The sequence below is a fragment of the Ylistrum balloti genome, unplaced genomic scaffold (genome assembly GCF_031769215.1).
Source record: "Ylistrum balloti isolate Yb309-2 unplaced genomic scaffold, AGI_CSIRO_Ybal_v1 Utg370988, whole genome shotgun sequence".
NCBI classification, from domain to species: Eukaryota; Metazoa; Mollusca; class Bivalvia; order Pectinida; family Pectinidae; genus Ylistrum; species Ylistrum balloti.
The window spans coordinates 448,331-472,977 of record NW_026782553.1 but is presented as its reverse complement, the minus strand read 5'-3'; the positions used below and the strand labels follow the sequence as shown (position 1 = coordinate 472,977).

General features: G+C 37.2%; 1 protein-coding gene across 1 annotated transcript in view; it reads right to left on the bottom strand.

Moving 5' to 3' along the window:
* The window catches only part of LOC132559877 (tubulin monoglutamylase TTLL4-like), a 32,988-nt gene extending 11,436 nt beyond the window's left edge, over positions 1–21,552 (bottom strand). The window contains exons 1-6 of the mRNA XM_060224508.1: positions 19,787–21,552; positions 5,804–5,907; positions 5,361–5,621; positions 4,904–5,014; positions 3,696–3,772; positions 3,152–3,429 (exon numbers count right to left, since the gene is read on the bottom strand). Of these exons, the coding sequence (XP_060080491.1) occupies positions 3,152–3,429; positions 3,696–3,772; positions 4,904–5,014; positions 5,361–5,621; positions 5,804–5,907; positions 19,787–21,552 (2,597 nt within the window). The remainder of the gene's footprint in view (positions 1–3,151; positions 3,430–3,695; positions 3,773–4,903; positions 5,015–5,360; positions 5,622–5,803; positions 5,908–19,786) is intronic.
* Between the last annotated feature and the right edge of the window lie 3,095 nt (positions 21,553–24,647).

Genomic DNA, 24,647 nt, shown 5'->3' with positions numbered 1-24,647 from the left:
CTTTCTAACTTTCTCCCACAAATACACTGACATCCTCCTTACATGCTGGATCCGTTCTAACTTTCTCCCACAAATACATTGACATCCTCCTAACATGTTGGATCCGTTCTAACTTTCTCCCTCAAATACACTGACATCCTCCTAACATGCTTGATCCATTCTAACTTTCTCACAAATACACTGACATCCTTCTAACATGCTGGATCCTTTCTAACTTTCTCACAAATACACTGACATCCTCCTTACATGCTGGATCCTTTCTATCTTTCTCCCACAAACACACTGACATCCTCCTAACATGTTGGATCCGTTCTAACTTTCTCTCACAAATACACTGACATCCTCCTTACATGCTGGATCCTTTCTAACTTTCTCTCACAAATACACTGACATCCTCCTTACATGCTGGATCCTTTCTAACTTTCTCTCACAAATACACTGACATCCTCCTTACATGCTGGATCCTTTCTAACTTTCTCCCACAAACACACTGACATCCTCCTTACATGCTGGATCCATTCTAACTTTCTCCCACAAACACACTGACATCCTCCTTACATGCTGGATCCTTTCTAACTTTCTCACAAATACACTGACATCCTCCTTACATGCTGGATCCTTTCTAACTTTCTCCCACAAATACACTGACATCCTCCTTACATGCTTGATCCTTTCTAACTTTCTCCCTCAAACACACTGACATCCTCCTAACATACTGGATCCTTTCTAACTTTCTCCCTCAAATACACTGACATCCTCCTAACATGCTTGATCCATTCTAACTTTCTCACAAATACACTGACATCCTTCTAACATGCTGGATCCTTTCTAACTTTCTCACAAATACACTGACATCCTCCTTACATGCTGGATCCTTTCTAACTTTCTCCCACAAATACACTGACATCCTCCTTACATGCTGGATCCTTTCTAACTTTCTCCCTCAAACACACTGACATCCTCCTAACATGCTTGATCCATTCTAACTTTCTCACAAATACACTGACATCCTTCTAACATGCTGGATCCTTTCTAACTTTCTCACAAACACACTGACATCCTCCTAACATGCTTGATCCATTCTTACCTTTCTCACAAATGCACTGACATCCTTCTAACATGCTGGATCCTTTCTAACTTTCTCACAAACACACTGACATCCTCCTTACATGCTGGATCCTTTCTAACTTTACATGCTGGATCCTTTCTGACTTTCTCCCACAAACACACTGACATCCTCCTTACATGCTGGATCCTTTCTAACTTTCTCCCTCATACACACTGACATCCTCCTAACATGCTTGATCCATTCTAACTTTCTCACAAACACACTGACATCCTCCTAACATACTGGATCCATTCTACCTCTTTCTCACAAATACACTGACATCCTCCTAACATGCTGGATCCATTCTAACTTTCTCCCAGAAATACACTGACATCCTCCTAACATACTGGATCCATTCTAACTTTCTCCCACAAATACACTGACATCCTCCTAACATACTGGATCCATTCTACCACTTTCTCACAAATACACTGACATCCTCCTAACATGCTGGATCCATTCTAACTTTCTCCCAGAAATACACTGACATCCTCCTAACATACTGGATCCATTCTAACTTTCTCCCACAAATACACTGACATCCTCCTAACATACTGGATCCATTCTACCTCTTTCTCACAAATACACTGACATCCTCCTAACATGTTGGATCCTTTCCATCTTTTTCCCACAAAAAAACTATCTCCACCTTTCTCACATGTCCACACTGACACCTTACTAATGTGCTGGATCCCTTCCACCTTTCTCACACTTAAACGTTGACACCTTCGAATGTTGTGTCTCCTTCTCCTACATCCCATCATCCTGATACCCCACCAGAGGTGTTCTTAAGTATGATATATAAAATGGTTGAGTCTCCCGTCATCCTGATACCCCACCAGAGGTGTTCTTAAGTATGATATATAAAATGGTTGAGTCTCCTGTCATCCTGATACCCCACCAGAGGTGTTCTATAGTATGATATATAAAATGGTTGACTGTCCCATCATCCTGATACCCCACCAGAGGTGTTCTATAGTATGACAATATAAAATGGTTGACTGTCCCATCATCCTGATACCCCACCAGAGGTGTTCTTAAGTATGATATATAAAATGGTTGACTCTCCTGTCATCCTGATACCCCACCAGAGGTGTTCTATAGTATGACAATATAAAATGGTTGACTCTCCCATCATCCTGATATCCCACCAGAGGTGTTCTTAAGTATGATATATAAAATGGTTGAGTCTCCCGTCATCCTGATACCCCACCAGAGGTGTTCTATAGTATGATATATAGAATGGTTGACTCTCCCGTCATCCTGATACCCCACCAGAGGTGTTCTATAGTATGATATATAGAATGGTTGACTCTCCTGTCATCCTGATACCCCACCAGAAGTGTTCTATAGTATGATATATAAAATGGTTGACTCTCCTGTCATCCTGATACCCCACCAGAGGTGTTCTATAGTATGACAATATAAAATGGTTGACTCTCCCATCATCCTGATATCCCACCAGAGGTGTTCTTAAGTATGATATATAAAATGGTTGAGTCTCCCGTCATCCTGATACCCCACCAGAGGTGTTCTATAGTATGATATATAGAATGGTTGACTCTCCTGTCATCCTGATACCCCACCAGAAGTGTTCTATAGTATGATATATAAAATGGTTGACTCTCCTGTCATCCTGATACCCCACCAGAGGTGTTCTATAGTATGACATATAAAATGGTTGACTCTCCCATCATCCTGATATCCCACCAGAGGTGTTCTATAGTATGATATATAAAATGGTCGACTCTCCCATCATCCTGATACCCCACCAGAGGTGTTCTATAGTATGACAATATAAAATGGCTGATTCTCCTATCATCCTGATATCCCACCAGAGGTGTTCTATAGTATGATATATAAAATGGTTGACTCTCCCATCATCCTGATACCCCACCAGAGGTGTTCTATAGTATGATATATAAAATGGTTGACTCTCCCATCATCCTGATACCCCACCAGAGGTGTTCTATAGTAGCAATATAAAACGGTTGATTCTCCTATCATCCTGTTGAGTAATGATTACAATACTATGTAACCTACCTCTGTACAATCACTGCTCGTTTACGAGGTATCTGGTTCCACTTGCTGATAACCTTAATCCCGATGCCACGTGCGGATGCTGGAGGTTTAATTATCCACTTCTGTTTGTTGCCACCATCTTCCCATGCACGTTTCAATAACTTATTGTCATATGGCAGAACAAAAGTCTGAGGGAAAAAGCCATATTCTTTTTTCCCACAATGCAACTGCATTTTGGACAAGTTCCTCCAAAGACGATCTTTTCTTCCGATTTGAAACGAACCTGGGAAATGGTTCAACTGTGAAAAGAAAGCATGTACTTGTTAGTACAACTATGATTGCTTTAGGTGGTCTAAATCAAGCGTGACAATGATGATAATGTTCAATCAAAAACAAAACTGTTATCTCTTTTAACCTAAAACTCTGAGCATAAGTCACAAGTGCATGTTAAAATGTTGTAGAAAATAAACCAATGACAACATGGATAATATCAAATTGCATCCTTGACCTCAAAACACAGAATGTGTAGCCTTGACCTTGTCACCTAACTTCACCTTGACCTTACCTTCTGATATTCTCGTATTGCCTTGAAGCCCTGAGATTTCATGTGTTTACCCCAACAGCCCAGCCAATCATGATTCCCTGCAAATGAAACAACAGCTATTACTACACAGAGCAGGTAAGACATACAGAAAATAAACCCTTAACATAAAAGACAGTTGTAGTCAGTGCACATCAGAACACTTTGCTAAATCTAAGAAACAAAATTGTTAAACTGACATAGGGTTGGAAACATGTTTGATTTTGGTAAATAACATAAGTACTTTGGAGTACATTGTCCCTCCCTTTAAAGCCAACTTTACAGGATTGAATGAGAATCTTATAACGAGGGTAAGTCTATCCAGAGAGGTTTGATATCAATAAAGACAATAATTAAAAATCTTAGATATACATAAGATGTCCATATTGGTCACAATCTCTTTAAGAGTCTATATCTGTAAATTTTGATATGAGTTTCGTGTTTTGAGAATATTTGTTTTTGAAAAGTTCTTTTATGGAATAATTGATAAGTAAATTGCTTTATCATCAATGATAACAGGCATGACCACAAACCATGGGTAGATATTCCTACTCTCATCAAATGAGTCATTTTATATATTAAACGATAGTTAAGCAGGAAAAGTTCCTAAAATAGCAGGGATATTATACAGAAAAAACTTTGAAGTAGGTTTTAATGACAGAAGGAGTGACGTCAACGATTGTGTGTAAACAGGAACCTAATCAGTAATGTTGGTGTGGTGTGACTACATCCACACCTCTACACAACTGTTTCAATTTAAAGTGACTTCTTTATTCCTTGTAAACAACATTTCCATGTCTTAGTCACAGCTATTATCCACAGCTAGAGTCATTCTGTCCTGACGGCTGTAATAGAAGACTGCAGAAGCTTTCCTTCGAGTAGTAAATTAGTATTGACTGGTGATTCGTGAGTTTGGCACTGTTTAGAGTAATACAATAGGGTTCCAACGATTGTGTTGTAGGTTTGTTTAGCAATGCTTGGGAGTATGTCTAAAGAGACCCAGAGACTTCCTTACTAACTACCAGAATGTTTGGGTATAAGTAACAAAGATAACAAATAATCCACATGTTTGTCATTTTCAAAGAAAAATTAAAATCCCTTTAACTTTATAAACTTCTCTACTCTACAGTCAACTTAAACAACCACTCTGATGACTAAATCCAACTTCATCTTCTATGCCTTAATAGACTTACGTTTGGTGATTCGAAACCCTACACGAGCTAGGGTGTGTTTGACAATGTTTGGTGTTATAGGACTCATTCTCCACTTGAGAAGCTTTCTATATTCCCATGGCAACTGTTCCACTGTCAAAAAGAAGCATAATAGGTAAAAAGTGGCCTGTAACAAAGAAATTGCTTGTATCATAAAACATTTATGATAAAGATTTTCTTTACCCTGGCTTATATTTGATAATCTTTGAAAGCCATATTTTCTACTGCTCATCAGGCGTAAAACTTTCTCATTAACTGTGGGAGTATGTCGTCATGACTTCAAGTACCACAATTAGCAAATGTTGATATTTGGAATCAGTAACTAGTTTCTCGTGTCAGTCATTACTGTATATTATATATATTATATGTATTATTTATACTGTACCATTAAATATCCTCCATATAATAACAAGAGTAAAATAGTAAGTGAATGACCTACCTTTCTCACCCTCGACAACAAAGTTGACAGTGGGAGGAATATTTGGGAAAAGACTTGGTCGAAGAGGAGAGTGAAGTGTTTTTTCCTGTTCAGTTGTGGTGGTTGCCGATGCTGACAACTTGGCAGTGCGAGGTCGTGAATCGTCACCACTTGTGGAGCTGGCAGATCGTGCTGCAGAGCGGCGTGCAGATCTTGCCCGCGATCGAGCTGCAGATGATTGTCTGGAAATACTGCTGGTGATGGAATAGCCATCTGATTCACCTGGAATAGGAAGAATAAGTATACTGCCCTACCACTGGAACATTACACAAAACATCTATAAAATACACACAAAATTACAAATTACTGAAACAGTTACTGTACTTGGTTACAACAGTTTAAATCTGAAAAATCTTAATCTGAATTTGATTTTTTTTTCTGTCTATATTTTAATGCTGTCTCACCATCAGAACCGCCAACATAATCATCTTCTAGACAGTCGATCCCATCATCATCGTCATCACCAAACTCTTCCAGACTTGCTTCACCATCTCCTGGAAGGCGCTCTCTGTAATAACAGAAAACAAATATTCATAGAAAAACGTATCTTTATACACCAGGAAGATACCAGCTGTAGCTTTTCAAACATTGTACACAATAATTCAAAAGTATGTAAATTTATTTATCATCTAATATTATCGAAATGATTGTTCTCGTTGACCTTTTTAAACATCATCAAAAAATAGATGATGGAGTAAATTTGTTATGTTGTATAACAAATTCATTCTGTCTTTAAGTTTACTTTATAAAATCAAGGTCTGTGTGTCACTTTAGTAACATAGATTTGTTACCTACACTATTGAAACAATAAAAAAATACCAACATGTCAACATAATCATAGTCCATAACTCACATTAAACATAACTCACACAACATATCAGCTGAAGAATAATTTACACCCAGACTCCAGAAACAGTACAATCTGACTGAATTCTCTGAACAACAACAACAACAAAATAAATATCCATCAAAGAACCTCAAATGCTGAAACTGTAATACCACAACATTGGTGTATTCTTAAATCACTATATTTTTATATGGCTTTGTTTTAAGTACAAGACATTATCTTAACTGTCATGTAATTATATACATCTGTATTCCAAGCAATTATTTCTGACCAATATAGTCAAAATTGTTTACATTTATCTACAAATAAGGACTATAGAATATGATGTATACCTCTGGGTTCATCACAACTCCCAAAGGGCCAGTTCACGGAGCTAATAAGGAGTGTTATTGTATGATTACAATAAACTCAAACAACAGGGAGCCAACAGCCATTAATTAAGTATGGAGTGGGAATATTAATCACAGAATTCTAGGTCTCCTGTGTTTCTAGATGTGGATCAGAATTCAATCCCATGTGCAGCTCAGATAATTATCTACATCTATAGGCTTGTTTTAAACTATACTTGGTAATTGTATACAGCAAATAGGCCGGCTCTAATATTGATTTGTCTTTGAAAATCACTGCTCAGTATCAGGACCTATGTGACTAAACTCCATCTGCTATATCCTGGAGACTACAATAATGTTGATCAGATACATGTCCATAGGGAAGTGGTGCTAATGGCTTCCTACAGCTTCTTGTCTTTACCTTCCTTAAGAGGTTTTTATTTACACTTTGATTTGCGTCAGCGAACCAAACATTGTCTAACAATGTAACAATAAGGCCAAGTTAATAATGGTTTCAAGTTTACAGTTACAAGTGTTTAAAAATAAGGCCAAGATAAATGGTTTCTAGGTTTCAATTAGAAGTGTGTAACAATAAGGCCAAGTTAATAATGGTTTACAGTTACAAGTGTTTAAAAATAAGGCCAAGATAAATGGTTTCTAGGTTACAATTAGAAGTGTGTAACAATAAGGACAAGTTAATAATGGTTTACAGTTACAAGTGTTTAAAAATAAGGCCAAGATAAATGGTTTCTAGGTTACAATTAGAAGTGTGTAACAATAAGGACAAGTTGATAATGGTTTCCAGTTAAAAGTGTTTAACAATAAAGCGATGTTAATAATTGGCCTTATTGTTACACACTAGCATACAGTTTACTGTTGGAAGTGTTTAAAATAAGTTTACACTTCCACTGTTTACAGTTATACTTTACTGATAGGTTTAGAGTGTAGAATCAATCTTGCACATCAATTCTTACTGATTGTTGACCTAGTTAAGGTTTCAAAAATGTTATGAATTTCTGCATAGCTGATGCCAGCTAATCAACCCAGTGCAATAACCTGATGCCTGCTGATAAGGCCAGCCCTATCAATGGGTGTTCAGCGCTAACAAAGGCTATATTGTTGTCCTGTAATAGTGCCCTGACTTTGATTCTCAGATAATATGTTTGCACTGTAGGCTACAAGAGTTGGTGTGATAACTGTACGTCAGACTTTACAACTGTAGTTAAATTGAGATCCAAAGTCTGTGAGTGACTTGATGGCTACTTTTGTGTTTCTCAGGAAAATTAAATCATGGACGATTCTGTGCTGTCAAAGTTTTGTCTTTAGGCGAAACATTTCTACCCTATTTACTTCGGATATCATGCAGCAGGACTTCTGCACAATGTTCAGTGAGGTTTCACAGACCTGTTTAAAGGAGATCTCACCCTAAAATGACTGGCTCTTAATGGCGCAAGCATGACGAGGAAAAAGGATCTACTTGTTCGTTTATTCCAAGCATTTTATTTATACACACAGTTTCACAGGTTGAAACATGACACAAGAAGCTGAGGGTCAATCTATTCATGACCATTTACCACAGGGCTTTCAAAGCAGAAAACAAAGGTCACTTCCCAACATAAATGGATCAGATATGTGCTAAACAGAGCCAACAATAATGAAGGAAATACCAGTAACATAATAACTGTTCAGAGATCAAGTGATTTCAGTTAGAAGAAATCTTGACTACATACAGCTACAAGGAGAAGTCTGCTACATCAGTCCCTTGCCATTTCTGTTGCAAAGATGTGGCCCACGTACTGGAGCAGTGTGCCATGCCTCTGTGGCCCGTATCTCAAGGTGTAGGGGGCCTAATTGTATTACAGGACTACATGTATGTTCTACAGCCATTTTCTCTGCTGTGATAAATCCATGGGATTTTTTTCTTTATAAAATGGTGAAACTCATCTATTTATTTTGAAGTCTTTTCCTACACAATGCAGATGAGTCAGCCTTCAGAAATTTTAAAGTTCAATATTCACATGTTACAACCTTTTTTAATTGCAATTGAAAAAAAAACGACCAAAAGCACTTGGGAAATGCTATGTTACTGAAAATGTGGGCTCACAATACTAGACATCCAGAAAAACCCATATCATTCAAACTGTACCTCACAGTATTATCTTGTTCATTGGTTTACATTGCATGGAGGTATACAGAATCATGTTTGCTACCCATTTAAACAAAAAATGGAAAACAATATTAAAATGATACCCATTTGTACATATTATCAATTCATATACTTCTGTCAATCCGAGCATAAGGACAAATTGGCCTAAATATCAACAATAAATAATTCCATATTGGGCTCCAAAAGCAAGATCTGCTGGCTCAGTATTGATTTTAAATTTCACAGGATATACATTTCTTGTTAAATAATAGTTGTCTGAGATATAGGCAGTATTTCTGTAGCCAGGAATCGCTGAAGCCACATCAATAAGTGGATTAAAATATCTCTTTAAAGTGACGTGTTCCGCTTTCTTAGATAAACTTGAATGGATTCAAAACATGCAAGTGAAGAATGTCACAGGGATTTGTCTGGCTAATATAGAATATAACAGATGATACTGAAATAAAGGGACAGACATTATAATAATTTAGAGAACAGATAAAAGTCTGCTTAACATCTGCTAGTGTTTAAGTAATGAACATGAAGATGTTTGTTTCTCACACAAACCCTTTTCAGGACCGTATCATCCACCAACTTAATTTACAGAAATTATCAAATACAGGGACAATAGATAACTGATTGTAACATCAACATCCTTGGAATACACTGAACATTTAATACTGAAAAAAACAATAAAGACACTATCCAAACATTAAACTATGCAGTTAATCTTTATGTTAGAATCAACAACACCACAATGATATATGTTGTTGTTGATATTCCTGATATCAATGGAAAAATCCTATCCACTCCAAAATTCATTTCGACATTCATCAGATGCGAAAAGTGTTTCTTTAATAGTTTGTCAAATTACACAAGTATCTCTCTAACATCCATCAAAATTTACAATGGCCTTTAATATTCATCACCCTTAACTATACAGACTCTATAGGCAGTCCCTGTAAGAGATGTGTATGTCTGGTATCACCCAGAGCTCTATTGATCCAATTAAGTGGAATTACTGGCTCCTAGGTGTGTGCTAGAAGAGGACTTACGGGCACCAAACATCTGTTTCATTATTGAATTAAAAGATTTCTGTTAAAACTGCAAAGATATCTTCAGTACAAATTAATTATAACTGCAACCAAAACATACTGTTTGAAGCAAAACTGGTGTGACACAAAACTGCCACCAAATTTACAATGTGACACAAAAGCTATCAAAAGTCTGCCAAATCAGACGTCTGCAATGGTTTTATTTTCCAATCCACTAAACATAGGACGGACTACCGACAAATAAAAATAAACTTTTCCAAATTGAGCATTTCTTCACCATTGAAGATCAAATCCATAAGGAAAGTGTTTGGAATGAACTACTTGAATCAAGTTATTCAAAGCAAAACACTATGACAGTTTTTGAAATTCCTTATGGAATTTCAACCTGTTTTTTCACCACTTGTTTCCATTAGTATCTCCTTCTAATTAACCGACGTCCTACATATTATCTGTCATATGTGGAAATTCCAAGTGAAATTTAGTCTACATGTCCCCAGTTCTACAGCTGTAATGATCTTTCCATTCATACATCAGTTTTTGTTTTTCTTGAAAGTGCTGTTTGACATACGAGTGCCTTCAAATGTATTGATTGACACACAGTCACTGCCATCCAATGCACTATTTGACATACATGTGCAATCTAATGTTCTGAATGACATGCATTTAGTGCTGTCAAATGCACTGTTTGACATACAAGTGCAATGAAATGTACTGTTTGACATAAGAATGCCAACAAATGTAACCAGTATATAACTGTTTTATCACGCAACACAATGACATGTAATACACCTGTACTGTTTTCACCTGTAAAACCTTGACAACAAACTCTCTACACACACAGAACACACTAAAGCCTCTTAGTACCAGCTTATATTTGCCCAAACTATGGCATATGTTCAACACTATCAATTCTGTCTTGAGCCATTACTTTGCATTACAGCGTTCTGCTACTACAGGATTTGTGGCGCGACTTTCTAAGCACTTCAATGTTTCATGAAACATGGGTCATTCCTCCATTGTCCAGACCAATTACAAGTGAGAGCCTTTACCAAGTAGTGGAGCCCACAGTCCTCTAAGTAAGATGTATAACATTAGTGACAGCCTTTACCAATTAGTGGAGCCCACAGTCCTCTAAGTAAGACGTATAACACTAGTGACAGCCTTCACCAAGCAGTGGAGCCCACAGTCCTCTAAGTAAGAGGTGTAACACCAGTGAGAGCCTTGACCAAGCACTGGAGCCCACAGTCCTCTAAGTAAGACGTATAACACTAGTGAGAGCCTTCACCAAGTTGTGGAGCCCACAGTCCTCTAAGTAAGATGTATAACATTGGTGACAGCCTTTACCAAGTAGTGGAGCCCACAGTCCTCTAAGTAAGAGGTGTATGTATAACACTAGTGACAGCCTTTACCAAGTAGTGGAGCCCACAGTCCTCAAAGTAAGATGTATAACACTAGTGAGAGCCTTTACCAAGTAGTGGAGCCCACAGTCCTCTAAGTAAGATGTATAACACTAGTGAGAGCCTTTACCAAGTAGTGGAGCCCACAGTCCTCTAAGTAAGATGTATAACACTAGTGAGAGCCTTTACCAAGTAGTGGAGCCCACAGTCCTCAAAGTAAGATGTATAACACTAGTGAGAGCCTTTACCAAGTAGTGGGGCCCACAGTCCTCTAAGTAAGAGGTGTAACACCAGTGAGAGCCTTGACCAAGCACTGGAGCCCACAGTCCTCTAAGTAAGACGTATAACACTAGTGACAGCCTTCACCAAGCAGTGGAGCCCACAGTCCTCTAAGTAAGATGTATAACATTGGTGACAGCCTTTACCAAGTAGTGGAGCCCACAGTCCTCTAAGTAAGATGTATAACATTGGTGACAGCCTTTACCAAGTAGTGGAGCCCACAGTCCTCTAAGTAAGATGTATAACACTAGTGACAGCCTTTACCAAGTAGTGGAGCCCACAGTCCTCTAAGTAAGATGTATAACACTAGTGAGAGCCTTTACCAAGTAGTGGAGCCCACAGTCCTCTAAGTAAGATGTATAACACTAGTGAGAGCCTTTACCAAGTAGTGGAGCCCACAGTCCTCTAAGTAAGATGTATAACACTAGTGAGAGCCTTTACCAAGTAGTGGAGCCCACAGTCCTCTAAGAAAGATGTATAACAATAGTGAGAGCCTTTACCAAGTAGTGGGGCCCACAGTCCTCTAAGTAAGATGAATAACACTAGTGAGAGCCTTCACCAAGTTGTGTAGCCCACAGTCCTCTAAGTAAAATGTATAACATTAGTGACAGCCTTTACCAAGTAGTGCAGCCCACAGTCCTCTAAGTAAGATGAATAACACTAGTGAGAGCCTTTACCAAGTTGTGGGGCCCACAGTCCTCTAAGTAAGATGTATAACATTGGTGACAGCCTTTACCAAGTAGTGCAGCTCACAGTCCTCTAAGTAAGATGTATAACACTAGTGAGAGCCTTTACCAAGTAGTGGAGCCCACAGTCCTCTAAGTAAGATGTATAACACTAGTGAGAGCCTTTACCAAGTAGTGGAGCCCACAGTCCTCTAAGTAAGATGTATAACACTAGTGAGAGCCTTTACCAAGTAGTGGAGCCCACAGTCCTCTAAGTAAGATGAATAACACTAGTGAGAGCCTTTACCAAGTAGTGGAGCCCACAGTCCTCTAAGAAAGATGTATAACAATAGTGACAGCCTTTACCAAGTAGTGGAGCCCAGTCCTCTAAGTAAGATGTATAACACTAGTGAGAGCCTTTACCAAGTAGTGGAGCCCACAGTCCTCTAAGTAAGATGTATAACACTAGTGAGAGCCTTTACCAAGTAGTGGAACCCACAGTCCTCAAGTAAGATGTATAACAATAGTGAGAGCCTTTACCAAGTACAAGTGCCCACATTCCTCTAAGATGTATCATACTATATAAAAAGTGAGAGCTTTTCCCAAGAAGTTGAGATGTATGATACTCGTGAGAGTCAAGCCTTGAGTCTTTTTAGCAAGATCTATAATATAATAGTGAGATCCTTTTACCTAGGCTTAAAACTCCATCCTCTACAAAAGACAGGATACAATAGTGAGATCCTATATCCAGGAGTTGAGCCCCTAGTCCTCTAAGAAAGATGTATGATACAACAGTGAGCCCCCAATGTCCTCTAAGTAAGACGTATCCTTTACCCAGGAGACTCAGTTCTCTTAGCAAGACAGTGAGGTCCTTTCCGCAGTAACCAAGCCACCTGTATGCTAAGCAAGACATATAATACAATAATAAGATCCTTTACCCTGAGATGAGTCCCAAGTGCTCTCAGTCCCTAGACCCCCCTCTCAGCAAGATAGGATACTTTAGTGCCTTTACCCAGTAGTCAGGGCTTTAATGTCCTCTAAATATAAATGTATATGATACAAGAAAGAGCCTTCACTTTCGGTCCTCCTAGTCAGAGATCATTACAAGAGTCGAGCCCCCAGTTCTCTCAGCAAGACATATGATAAAATAGTGAGAGTCTTCAATACCCATCATTCCAGCCCCCAATGTCCTTTAAGTAAGATGTATATAATGGTGAGAGCCTTCACTCCCAGTCCTCGAAGTAATATTTCATTACAAGAGTTGAGCCTCAAGTCTATAAGTATAAGAGTAAAAGTCTCCAGCAATCCAGTTGTAAAAGTTACTAACAAACCAATGCCCAAGATAACCATTTCTCTTTCTATTTTTGTTTTCTTTATCATTATTGACAACATGACAGACAACAACAAGCCTCTACACAAACAACTATTAGGTTATCACCTTATCGCAAAATCAATTATACGCCAAAAGAATTTATGATAGCACTATATCGAAAATCTACAGAATTCCATACAGACCCTGTCAGACCTATGTTGGATCTCAGGACAGCTATGAATTTATGGCTGAAATCTATTGGCATATTTGCTTCAACGCCTCAGAGAACTGGGTATTGCTGCTGAAGCAGTAAGTCAGAAACCAATTACAGAAAATCTATTCAATTACCAGCCAAATTTTTGTTAAAATGTAAAATTTTTGAAAGGTTCCTGGTAAAAAGGGAATGATAACATGCACAATTTCATGTTGGTATTGTTTTAAACCATATATGATTATAACCTTGACCCTGAAATCGTAATTCACACTGATCCCATTCAACATATTCTCATTCCTGATAATCATATCATATTTATCAAAATCTCTAAAATAAAATCATTAGATCTCAAGAGTGATAATGACACCTAAAATTAAGACTTGTTGGTGATTTCATCAGAAGTAGTAATTGTAACATTGACCTTGAGTGAAACATTGTGCAAGCCATAAAATGGTAGAGAAGGAAATTTGTTCCCAGTCATTTGGTTATGACACAGGAATATTGAAAGCTGATCTATAATGTAAACTATTATTTATAGTAACAGTCAAAATAGCATTTATCTGAAGTTTTATTCCTGCATGAATTTTAAATAAGAAACAGATTTAATTCACAAATACACCTATCTTTACTCAAGGAAAACCTACTGTTATATGTAGCAGTCAACCCTGATATAAGGCCATTCCTTCAGCTACTGATTGCAATTGCTAGGAAATCTTTCCAAAATCAATAGAAATGACCCCACATTTATAAATGGTCATCACTAGGCATTCTCATTTCCGCACTTTGATGAAAATAGCCTCATAATACCTACTCGTAAACAATCAGAGAATTGCTGATGTAACCTTCCTCGTCTATATTCAAGGACATTGTTGCCAGTATTTCTGATTTAAACTTATTGATCAGAAGTAAACAGTGACAAACACTACAGAACAATGTATATTTCTTCCCCACAAGTTTCACCCCTCCTATCAAATGACATACATGTGACACTATTACAATCTTTCACAATCCTGACAGAGTGAGAGTGAGATGTCTCTAACAGCTTTACCATGTCAGTGATATATGAAATAGGTGTACATTTTTGCAGTTCATTACTCATCACAGCAATACATATTTCTTCATTCACGATTTGTTCTGCCACATACACTTGTATTGTAGAAGAAAACCAAACACATCTTGTTTAAAGGTCAATTACATGTTTAAAAAAGAAATTATAACTTTGAAAAGAAGAAAAGTGTAACCATGACAATGCTTAATTGGAAATTATTACTGTTGGTTTTATAGTAGAGATCATTATCCACTGTTTCTCAACATGTGTAATTAGTTTACATCATCATAGATAAAGCTAAAGTCGGAGACGAAGGTGTGCCAGGATGAAACTAGAGATCAATACTCATCCCCTCCAAAGTCCTTGAATGTCTACCTACGGTATCACTTCAGTTTACATGTATCTGTTCAACTACACTCTTGAGCACAATAAGTTGGCAAATGCCTTTTTTCTAATCTTCAATCCTTAGTTCGATCACTGTCCCAGTGAGTCCCATCATGGAGGTTGATATGTGATGACTGGGGTGCGGAGTCAGGCAATCAGAGATCCTGCTTCACCAATATTGCAAGGATAGCAAGCTTTTGCTTCCATGAAACTGAAATTGTATTTCTTTCTTCTTCTTTTTTGTTTGTTTTTGTTTTAATTTGTATCCGGTAATTATTTATTTTTTACAATGAAAAAAAGTTCAATAAAACAGCCACTAACAGTATAGGATTCAGGTTCCTGTCTGAAGTTTGTAATGTCCTTAACATGTTATCATCATAAGTTCTATCAACAGATTCAAGTCTGATTTTCCTGACAGGCTACTGATTTCTGAAAGAGCTATTCAAATCTGGCTTTTCACTTTTAGTATGATTTTAATGAAATATTTCCATCAAAATACAAGAGTGTTATATCACTGGGCACAACAACATACACTGTCCATGGCTAAATATACATCAGACCAATATAGAAATGGCACCAGTCAATGCTATGTCCCTTTATTTACATTATCTGGCACCAGTCAGTGCCACATCCCTTTGGGTACATACTGTGGCACCAGTCTGTGCCACTTCCCTTTGTTTACATGCTATGGCACCAGTCAGTGCTACTTTCCTTTGTTTACATACTGTGGCACCAGTCAGTGCCACTTCCCTTTGGTTACATGCTATGGCACCAGTCAGTGCCACTTCCCTTTGTTTACATACTATGGCACCAGTCAGTGCCACTTCCCTTTTGGTACATACTATGGCACCAGTCAGTGCCACTTCCCTTTGGGTAGGCACTGGGGCACCAGTCAGTGCCAGTTCCCTTTGGTAACATACTATGGCACCAGTCAATGCCACTTCCCTTTGGGTTCATACTATGGCACCAGTCAGTGCCACTTCCCTTTGAGTACATACTATGGCACCAGTCTGTGCCACTTCCCTTTGGTTACATACTATGGCACCAGTCAGTGCCACTTCCCTTTGGGTTCATACTATGGCACCAGTCAGTGCCACTTCCCGTTGGTTACATACTCTGGCAACAGCACATGATTCATCATATCACATGCAAAGAATATCTAAATATCAACATGATCAAATAAATTAGTCTCACTCGCTCACATCAAAGATTTTCTTTCTTTGCTTTTTGCTTTTGAAAAGACTAATTTTTTATTGGAAAGGCCCCCTCTAAATGAACATTTAATATCTGACAGTTGCACCTTTGCCTACCAAACTATTGCTCCAATTGCCAATGACAAGTAAATACTTTTGGATCTCAAACTATTATTGACAGTCTCCAAACCAGGGTACACTCATATTGTTTTAACATAAAGGTAACCACACTGCCCTGTAATTTATCACGGAGACCACCTCACATATTTAGGGTGGCATAAACTGAAGTGGACCACAGGATAATCCACACAGGGAAGGATTATCACATATTCAAACACTTGGCTTTATAAACATTGTATAAACCTGAAGTGCTTTCTGTTTTTTTAAGTACATGTGTTATCAGTTGATGCACTTACATTGTGCCAAACAATTGATGAATTATACTTTAAATATTAATGCTAAGTTTACAATTGAACTTTGTTCCTCCCTTTTCCAACACTTTAAAGTTCTTAAATTCTCAACAGATAAAAGCTAATTCAAAACCTGACTGTGAAATTTAAACACTTCAATAATGTCTGAGAGAGATGTTTGTACTAACACAAAAGACACGAGTCCATGTTGTATCCATAGCTAATCAAACTAAACAGAAAAGTCAATTCAATAAACTTTACGATGAGGCATTGCATAAAAAAAAGTCTTTTGAACATACTGGCATTCAGAATCAAGTAAAATTTTATAAACTCTTTTGAACATACTGGCATTCAGAATCAAGTAAAATTTTTGTTTCAGTCATTTCTTTGTAAGCTTTAGAATATTTTTTATTTACTGAACCCACAGGGCTTTCAGTGTGGTGTTGTTAGTCAAAAAGTACATTTAACTCAATCAGAACGGACCTGAAGAACTACTATGTAAGCTACCCCAAAGACTGCTTTGTGATGTAGACAGATCATGCAGTTACAGCCGTGAGCCATATAACTCACCACATTGTCAGTAGTACTATGGTTCTGACAATAAATTGTCCTTAACCACTACAATTGGCCGTTTCTTGACAGACCAGAATTCTTTATTGGACAAAAACTAATCCAAATATGCTGTATGATGGAAGCAAAGCATACATACATGTATACCTAAGGGATGGCACGCAATAAAAATCGCTGCCATACCAACATTGGCTGTCTCCTCTATCATACTGAGTAATGGGTAACAGCCAGAAGAACCTGTCAAACATTGGCAGCAGCTCAGAAGAGGTCACGGGTCAAACAGCACTGTCAATGCACCCCCCAAGAGGTCAGGGGCCACCACTGCACTTGCAATATATTCAGTAAAGGTCAGGGGTCAAACATCACAGTCAAATCACTCTATAATGACAAGGAGATAATTACATTGACAATATTGTCAGTAAAGGTTGGGGGGATCAAATGACACTAGAGACACACTCAGCAGATAAGGGGTCAAACAGTACTGGCAAAATATGCAGTAGAGGTCAGGAGTCAAACTGAAAGAAATATAATCAGTAGAGGATAGGGGTCAAACAGCAACAGTTATAGCCTTTAAAAGTTATAATGATCAAAGGTTCAGAAGAAGTGGCAATAAGATAAATCATAGAGGTAATAGTTCAATAATTGTTGGCAATTAAATCTTAGTAATAGAGGTCAGGGTTCAAACAGAACTTGTAATAATCTTAGTAATAGAGATCAGAATTCAAGAGCACTGGCAATTCCTCCGTAATAGCTGAGGAAGTATTATCAATACCCTTGGTTAGAGAGGTCAGGAGTCAAACAGCAATGTCAGTAACTTGAGGTCAGAGGTAAACACAGTGGTCAACTATGAACAACACTGGCAGGCATTACAGTCAAAGGACAAATAATATCTGTAAGTAAACAAGTGATGAGGTCAAAAGCATTTAGAAACATAAGTAAGAAAAATTGTGACACAGGATCAAGTTTAAACTTGTAATCTAGACATCAGCAGGCATGCAATTGTTTGATAATACCCTACAGCTGTAATTACTTATCAGTAAAATTAAGTGAACTTTCCAGAAGCAGTGTAAGACATGAAACATTTCCATCAAGTAACACTATCAAAATGAACCATTCATTACCACATTGCTCTAGTAATCTCAGCTGTTAATTCAAGCTAAAATGCCCTAGAACATTCATTTACCGTAAAAGATTAAGCCACTTTTGTATAAAACCAATTTTTAAAAAAGTTTTATATTCTTAAAGGGGGAAGGGAGAGGGAGGGATAGAAGAGGGAGAAGGGATAGAGGAAGGAGCACAATCAGGCTGAGAAGATTGTTTGTTGATTATACATCTATTTCACCAGACCTGATTATAACAAATGAAATGTATGTGGTGCTTTTGTTCCAGTTACAGAATTCATATGGTATGGATCAACCTAAGTGCATGAAGAAGCAATCTGTCATTTCACCAGTAAGCCTGATGTCACTCTAACCTAGCCTTGTCTTTAGTGGTCCATCAGTTTCAGGCCCATGTATGTGCAAGCACATGGATTATAATGTACACATATAAATCTCCTAATTTTACAGGAATAATCTTGGATCATTAACGTATGGAGGAATTTCTGATTTTTGGAGAAAATGGATGTGATTTTCCAATATGATATAGTAGATCCTGAAAATTTCAATGAGATTTTCAGCAAAAACATGGGTAATTATCCCTACATCTCATCCCAGATTGATCCCTGTCTGACAAAAACATCCAAATAAACATCATCATGACTTATCTATTCTAGTCTGTGTTTGAAAACTAACAAGTAAACATCAGATGTAAAGCAGAAGCTGATACTGTTAAAATAGAATTCCCATCTTTTTGTTCATGGAAGATTATACAAAAGACATACAAGTGAATAGCACCCTTTAATGATTTAGAGTTAGATGCAGTCAAGCCAAACAATGAATTAAACTGCATCATACAGCTATTTCATCCTTCTAGGACTTATCAGTGATGCTAAGGGCCTAAATTTTGAAGCCTAGGGGGTGACTGAGGAAAACCTAAAGCAATATAAGAAAAGTCAAACTTTTGTCAGGGAGATGCAGCAGCCCCATAATTAGATAAATTTCCTAATTTTCATTCATCACACAATTTGAGAACAGCATCAAGTACATGTGCATATTCTGAACCATGCCACTTTTCAAATGAATTAAAACTTGGCATGCAGGCTTTGACAAACCTCTGGAACTTAAAGTTCACCAGCAGTGTCTACCACCTGCTATCTTACAGATTGTACAAAAGACACACAAGTGAATAACACCATTTAAAACAGTTAATAGAGGCTAATTTTCAATTGAAGGAATTCCAAAGTTACACAACTTGCTTTTTCATGGCTGTTTCTTAAACAATCTATATAGTTTTACTCAAAATAAAATAAAAAGCTTTCAGAAACAGAAAAATTTGCATTTTATAACTTTAGTCAAGGCATGATAAATTATTTCCATTATTGAAATATTGAAATCTTTTTGTGTAACCAAACTCCTTACAAATGACTTTCAAGAATACCTTTTATTTTCCTTGGCCCGTAAAATGTTTCCAACCTTCTTGGTGACAGTACGAGGACTAGAAACAAATGAGTCAAGTTTTAGTAGACATAGTTCTGGTTTCTTGCTATAGTCTGTACCAGGGTTCTGGAATCGAACTCTACCTGGCGCAGCACGTTTGTTCTTTCCACTCTGTCCTTTATCATCTAACTTAAGTCTCTGTATGCTCTCCTTCACATATGACCTTGAAGTACCATCTCCTTTCCATTCATCACTATCTCCACCACCAAGTTTGACCTTCAAATATGCAGCTGACTCACCTGGTTCTAGAAAATTATCATTTCTTATTTTATTATCTATTTCTTGAAGATGCTTATCATCAATTTTAAGTTCAAGTGCACCAAGTGTTGGAGAGGGTCCAATGACAGAAGATTTGTTGACACTACCTGTACCTGGAGATGCTCCCTTAATAACAGACGGAAGAGTTCCTGTCAGAGAATTTCCATTGGCTACAGATCCAGGACTTCTTGATGGAGAATAGCTGTTTTTTAATGATCGAGGACTTTTAGCTGAAATATCTCCATTGGATCCTACACAGGGACTTTGTATTGGAGAGAATCCATTTTTATACAGTTTGGTAAGACTTTCTGGTCTAGGTGAAGTTTCATTGACAATGGCAGGCTTGATACAAGTTATGTAAATTTTGTCATTCCTTATTGAAAAATTCTTCATGTTTTTCTCCACTACCATCACTTCGTCACACGGCTGTAAATACATGAATGTTTCCAAGTCATCTGATGGTATTTTATTACTATCTGGAGACTTGGCTGAAACTACACTGTTGTTTTTACTAGCAGGTGGTGACTTGGACTCTTTCCCAGACTTTACCTGCAGTTTTTCCACTGGGGATTTTGATGGTCTACCTGTGGTTTCAAGACCATATTGATTTTCTTCTTTTGTATCATCACTCGATTCATCCGTACTTTCATCTGAAGATTCCCTTTCTCCATCACTTTCACTGTCATCATTTTCTTCCTCTTCAATCTCACCTAGTGAACTATCAGTAGAAACATTTTCCTCCTCAGAATTACAGTCACTTTCTTCCTCATCTGAAACTTTCTCCAACAACTTTTCCTCTATGACTTCATTGAAGTGGACATGTTTCTTCTCAGTTTCTTTACAGCTCACCTCTGTATGGGTTTTGATGAAAGGCACCCACTGGACTCCATTATCATTGGCATCGTCTTCCTCTAATGTAAATCTCCTTTTCACTACACCAGTAAAGTTAGATTCTTCATCTTCACAATCAGCTTCTTTCCATTGTGAATCTTTTTTGGCATCATCAGTATTTGGTTGTGTTTCGCCAACACTACCCTCGTTTTTGACTATGTTATTCCCAGGATTAATTGGTCCACTTTCTGTGTGCCACTTACCCTCAACTTGAACTTTTGGCTCAGTGGATTTGACCTCTTCTCCAAATGACCTTTCAACATCATTTGCTAAACTTACAGCCTCTATAACTGTTTCTGTGTCCAATTCTTCTATTTCTACATTAAACGTAGAGGTCTGTGTTTTATTTACGTCTTTGGCTGGACTATCAACACAAAACAAACTGCTTCGATCAACACAACTTTTGTCTGCTTCTATATTCTTCTCTCCATCCAATTCAATAATGGTGTCCTCAATGACAACTCTGTCTGTGCTGTGAAGAAACGAGGGCTCTCTCTTTTTTGTAAAGAGAGCACCTCCAGATTTCTTGTTACGAACTTTGGATGATCGCTGCCCCATCTGGGAGACATATTTGTCAACAAGTTAAGTGAGATCCTGCTAAACATTTATTTGTATACAAATCAGGTGAGGTCCGTAACCATTGACAAACTGTTAGGCTGATCAGATTTACTGGTTTTTGCTCCTTCAACTCACTTGTTCATTAACGGTTGGAATAGCTTAAACTGTTCAATACAATTTACAATACCAGTTAATCCAGGCTCATTAGCTGGCAGGGTATTGGGGTAGAAATCTTTTCTATACAGGTAAACCTGATATGTTCTCAAACCTTAACCACGAGGTGATCCTTTGGTGTTGCTAATATTTTAAACACAAAGAACAGATTATCTCAATGCAGTTACTGCAAAGGCCGGCAAGACCCTCAACAGCCATTTCTTCAAGTGCTAACAACCTTGCTGAAATGAGCGATTAAAAGTTTTATAAATCTCTTTAAAGACGTCATTGTTCCAAATGGGTTGGAAGGTGTTCTCACAAGGCAAGTTTTGTTTAAAACCAGGTAATTTTAATCTCCATGACCTGAGATTAATGACAATTACACCGATAAAGGGCAGCAGGGTAGACTTGCAGTTTGACATTATCACAATGAAATATCCCATTTGGATCTTAAAGTATATTTAAGATAATCCTGATATCTAACTATTAGATAAAGCAAAGATTATACCATGTCTGTGTAAGATCTGATCTATCAAACTGATGTAGGAAAATTATTAAATTTTGTAAGTAATCAAAGTCCTTGAAATTTGTATCATAATAAGAAATTCCTTAGGTACAAGTAGTAATCTTACAATTATCGGCATCAATGAGATACAGAAAACATTATTCATTGTAAAGGAAGGTGATCTTGACCGATAGGTCAGTAGCTTAACATGATCTGTAAATGGTCGAGGACACAATCTGACATGTGGGCCTATCTAGATCTCTGTTAGGCATATCTAGGTCATAAAGTTGTACAATTACAGGTCATGTGTAAATAATTTGTCCTAAAAATGAAAGCAGGCAGTATAATCTTAACAACAATGAGATTACATCTTTTAAAATACAAAGTATTAACTAAGAGATTTTGGAAGAAATTGTTTGAAGTAAATATGAATTGCATGAATATGAATCTTGAATTTCTATACATTTGCTGGTACTATACCAGTGTACAAGGTTATTGGCTCATTTACATACATATACCAGTATACATTTAGTTTGCTAAATCTTTCATATATGCACAAGTATACAAGGTTACAAACTCGTCTATATATATACCAGTATACAAGGTTACAAACTCATCTATATATACTATTTTATAAGGTTACTGATTCATTTATATATAAATATACCAGTGTACAAGGTTATTTGTCTCAACGATGCCGGACTTTACCTGTCTTGATAAAACTCTGATTTGATCAAACTTCAAGAAATGTGTTGCAATGTTTATCGACTCATTCTTTTTACTGAAAAGTCACAATATTTGACTCTTAAATGATACTGTTGAAAAGGATAAATTAGCTATGGATTATCTATTTATGAATTAACTCCTTACAGACAGTGGTGATAACGCGTAGTCTTGGCAGATTGACTGTCAAAACCTGAGATAATTACCTGGATATATTCATTACCTTTAATTAACCCTGATTAATACTTAACAAAGGTATCAGAAGTTGTGCCCATGTATTTGTCAGATTTCAGTGCCCAGTCATGGATTACTTAGTTGAAATGTACATATATACAGCACACAAGTTTTAATTCCTGTCTAGGTCAGCTCAACATGTTCCAGTACTGGGTTTTTGTAGTTCAATCCTGATAACCTTTGAGCAGGAAAATTACTTGTCACAAATATATTAGAAACATGAAGAATAGATACAATCTCATTTTGTATATAAGATCAAGACTTCCCAAACCTGTTTCAAATGTCATATCAATGTTACTGGAAAGCTTAAGAAATAACCAGGCAGTTATATTCAATGTGTCAAAAACACAAGGCTTTACATGGTATGGAAATGAACATATATATCCATCAAAAAGTGACTATGGCTTTGATGTGTAATACAAGCTAGGTGATCAGATAGCAATGAATACTGAATACAATTTAAACGGTTTCAAAACCCGAATGAAACCTGATCGAACTTCCGTAAACCAGATAATTTGTGTGTATATCATCAAGTTCACAGACTGTTCTGATACAATTAACACTCGGGCACCAAAACGTTGGCCGTTTAGATAGATGATTTTAATCTTTGATTTTTATGTAGTGATCTTGTGCATACTAAATATCTATTCTTTTCCTTAGATACACATTTGTCTGTTGTTACCTTTGTGCTGTGAATGGTTTGTCTCTTTTCCTTGGATGTATACAACAATGTACCTGAGGGTTTGACTCTTTCCCTGGATACACACAACAATGTACCTGAGGGTTTGACTCTTTCCTTGGATACACATAACAATGTGCCCAAGGGATCGATTCTTTTCCTTAGATAAACGTAATGATTTGACTCACTGACTAGCCATGATATAGCATGAGGTAACCCACCTAAGATCAACCCGATTTTCTCTGGGTACCAAAGTTTCCCCCCAAAAAAACCCTTTAAACTCCTGCTTCTAGGCAATCAAGAATGATAAATATAAGCTTCAAGACTTATTTCTAAATTTTGCAAATAATCTTTCCATGAAATAATTTGCTGAGTGTGACCAGCATAACCAAGGTGACAAAATAGTAGAATAATGATCCTCAAGCACACCACTGATGTCAAAACTCAGTTGATGGACTCATAGATGTGGTATTAAGCCAGTTTCAACACTTTGTGAAAGTTTGATATGAAAATAACATTTACACATACAGGTAGTGTAGGAAAATGAGGTAGATATGTAAACTCTTCAGAGTCTAAGTAAACATAGACATTATACCAGAATAAATGGAGTAACGGAATTCAAAATAATAAGAGTGATTTTAAATTACTTTTGTAGGATGACAACAATAAATCAAAATTCAAGATTAATGAATGGGAAGTTAAAAGTTGAATATCTTAACATAATAGAGTACATTGTGTGATATCTTAGGGCCCGACAATATGTGTGCCACTTTTTGTAAAGCGATGATAAACAAAGGTTTT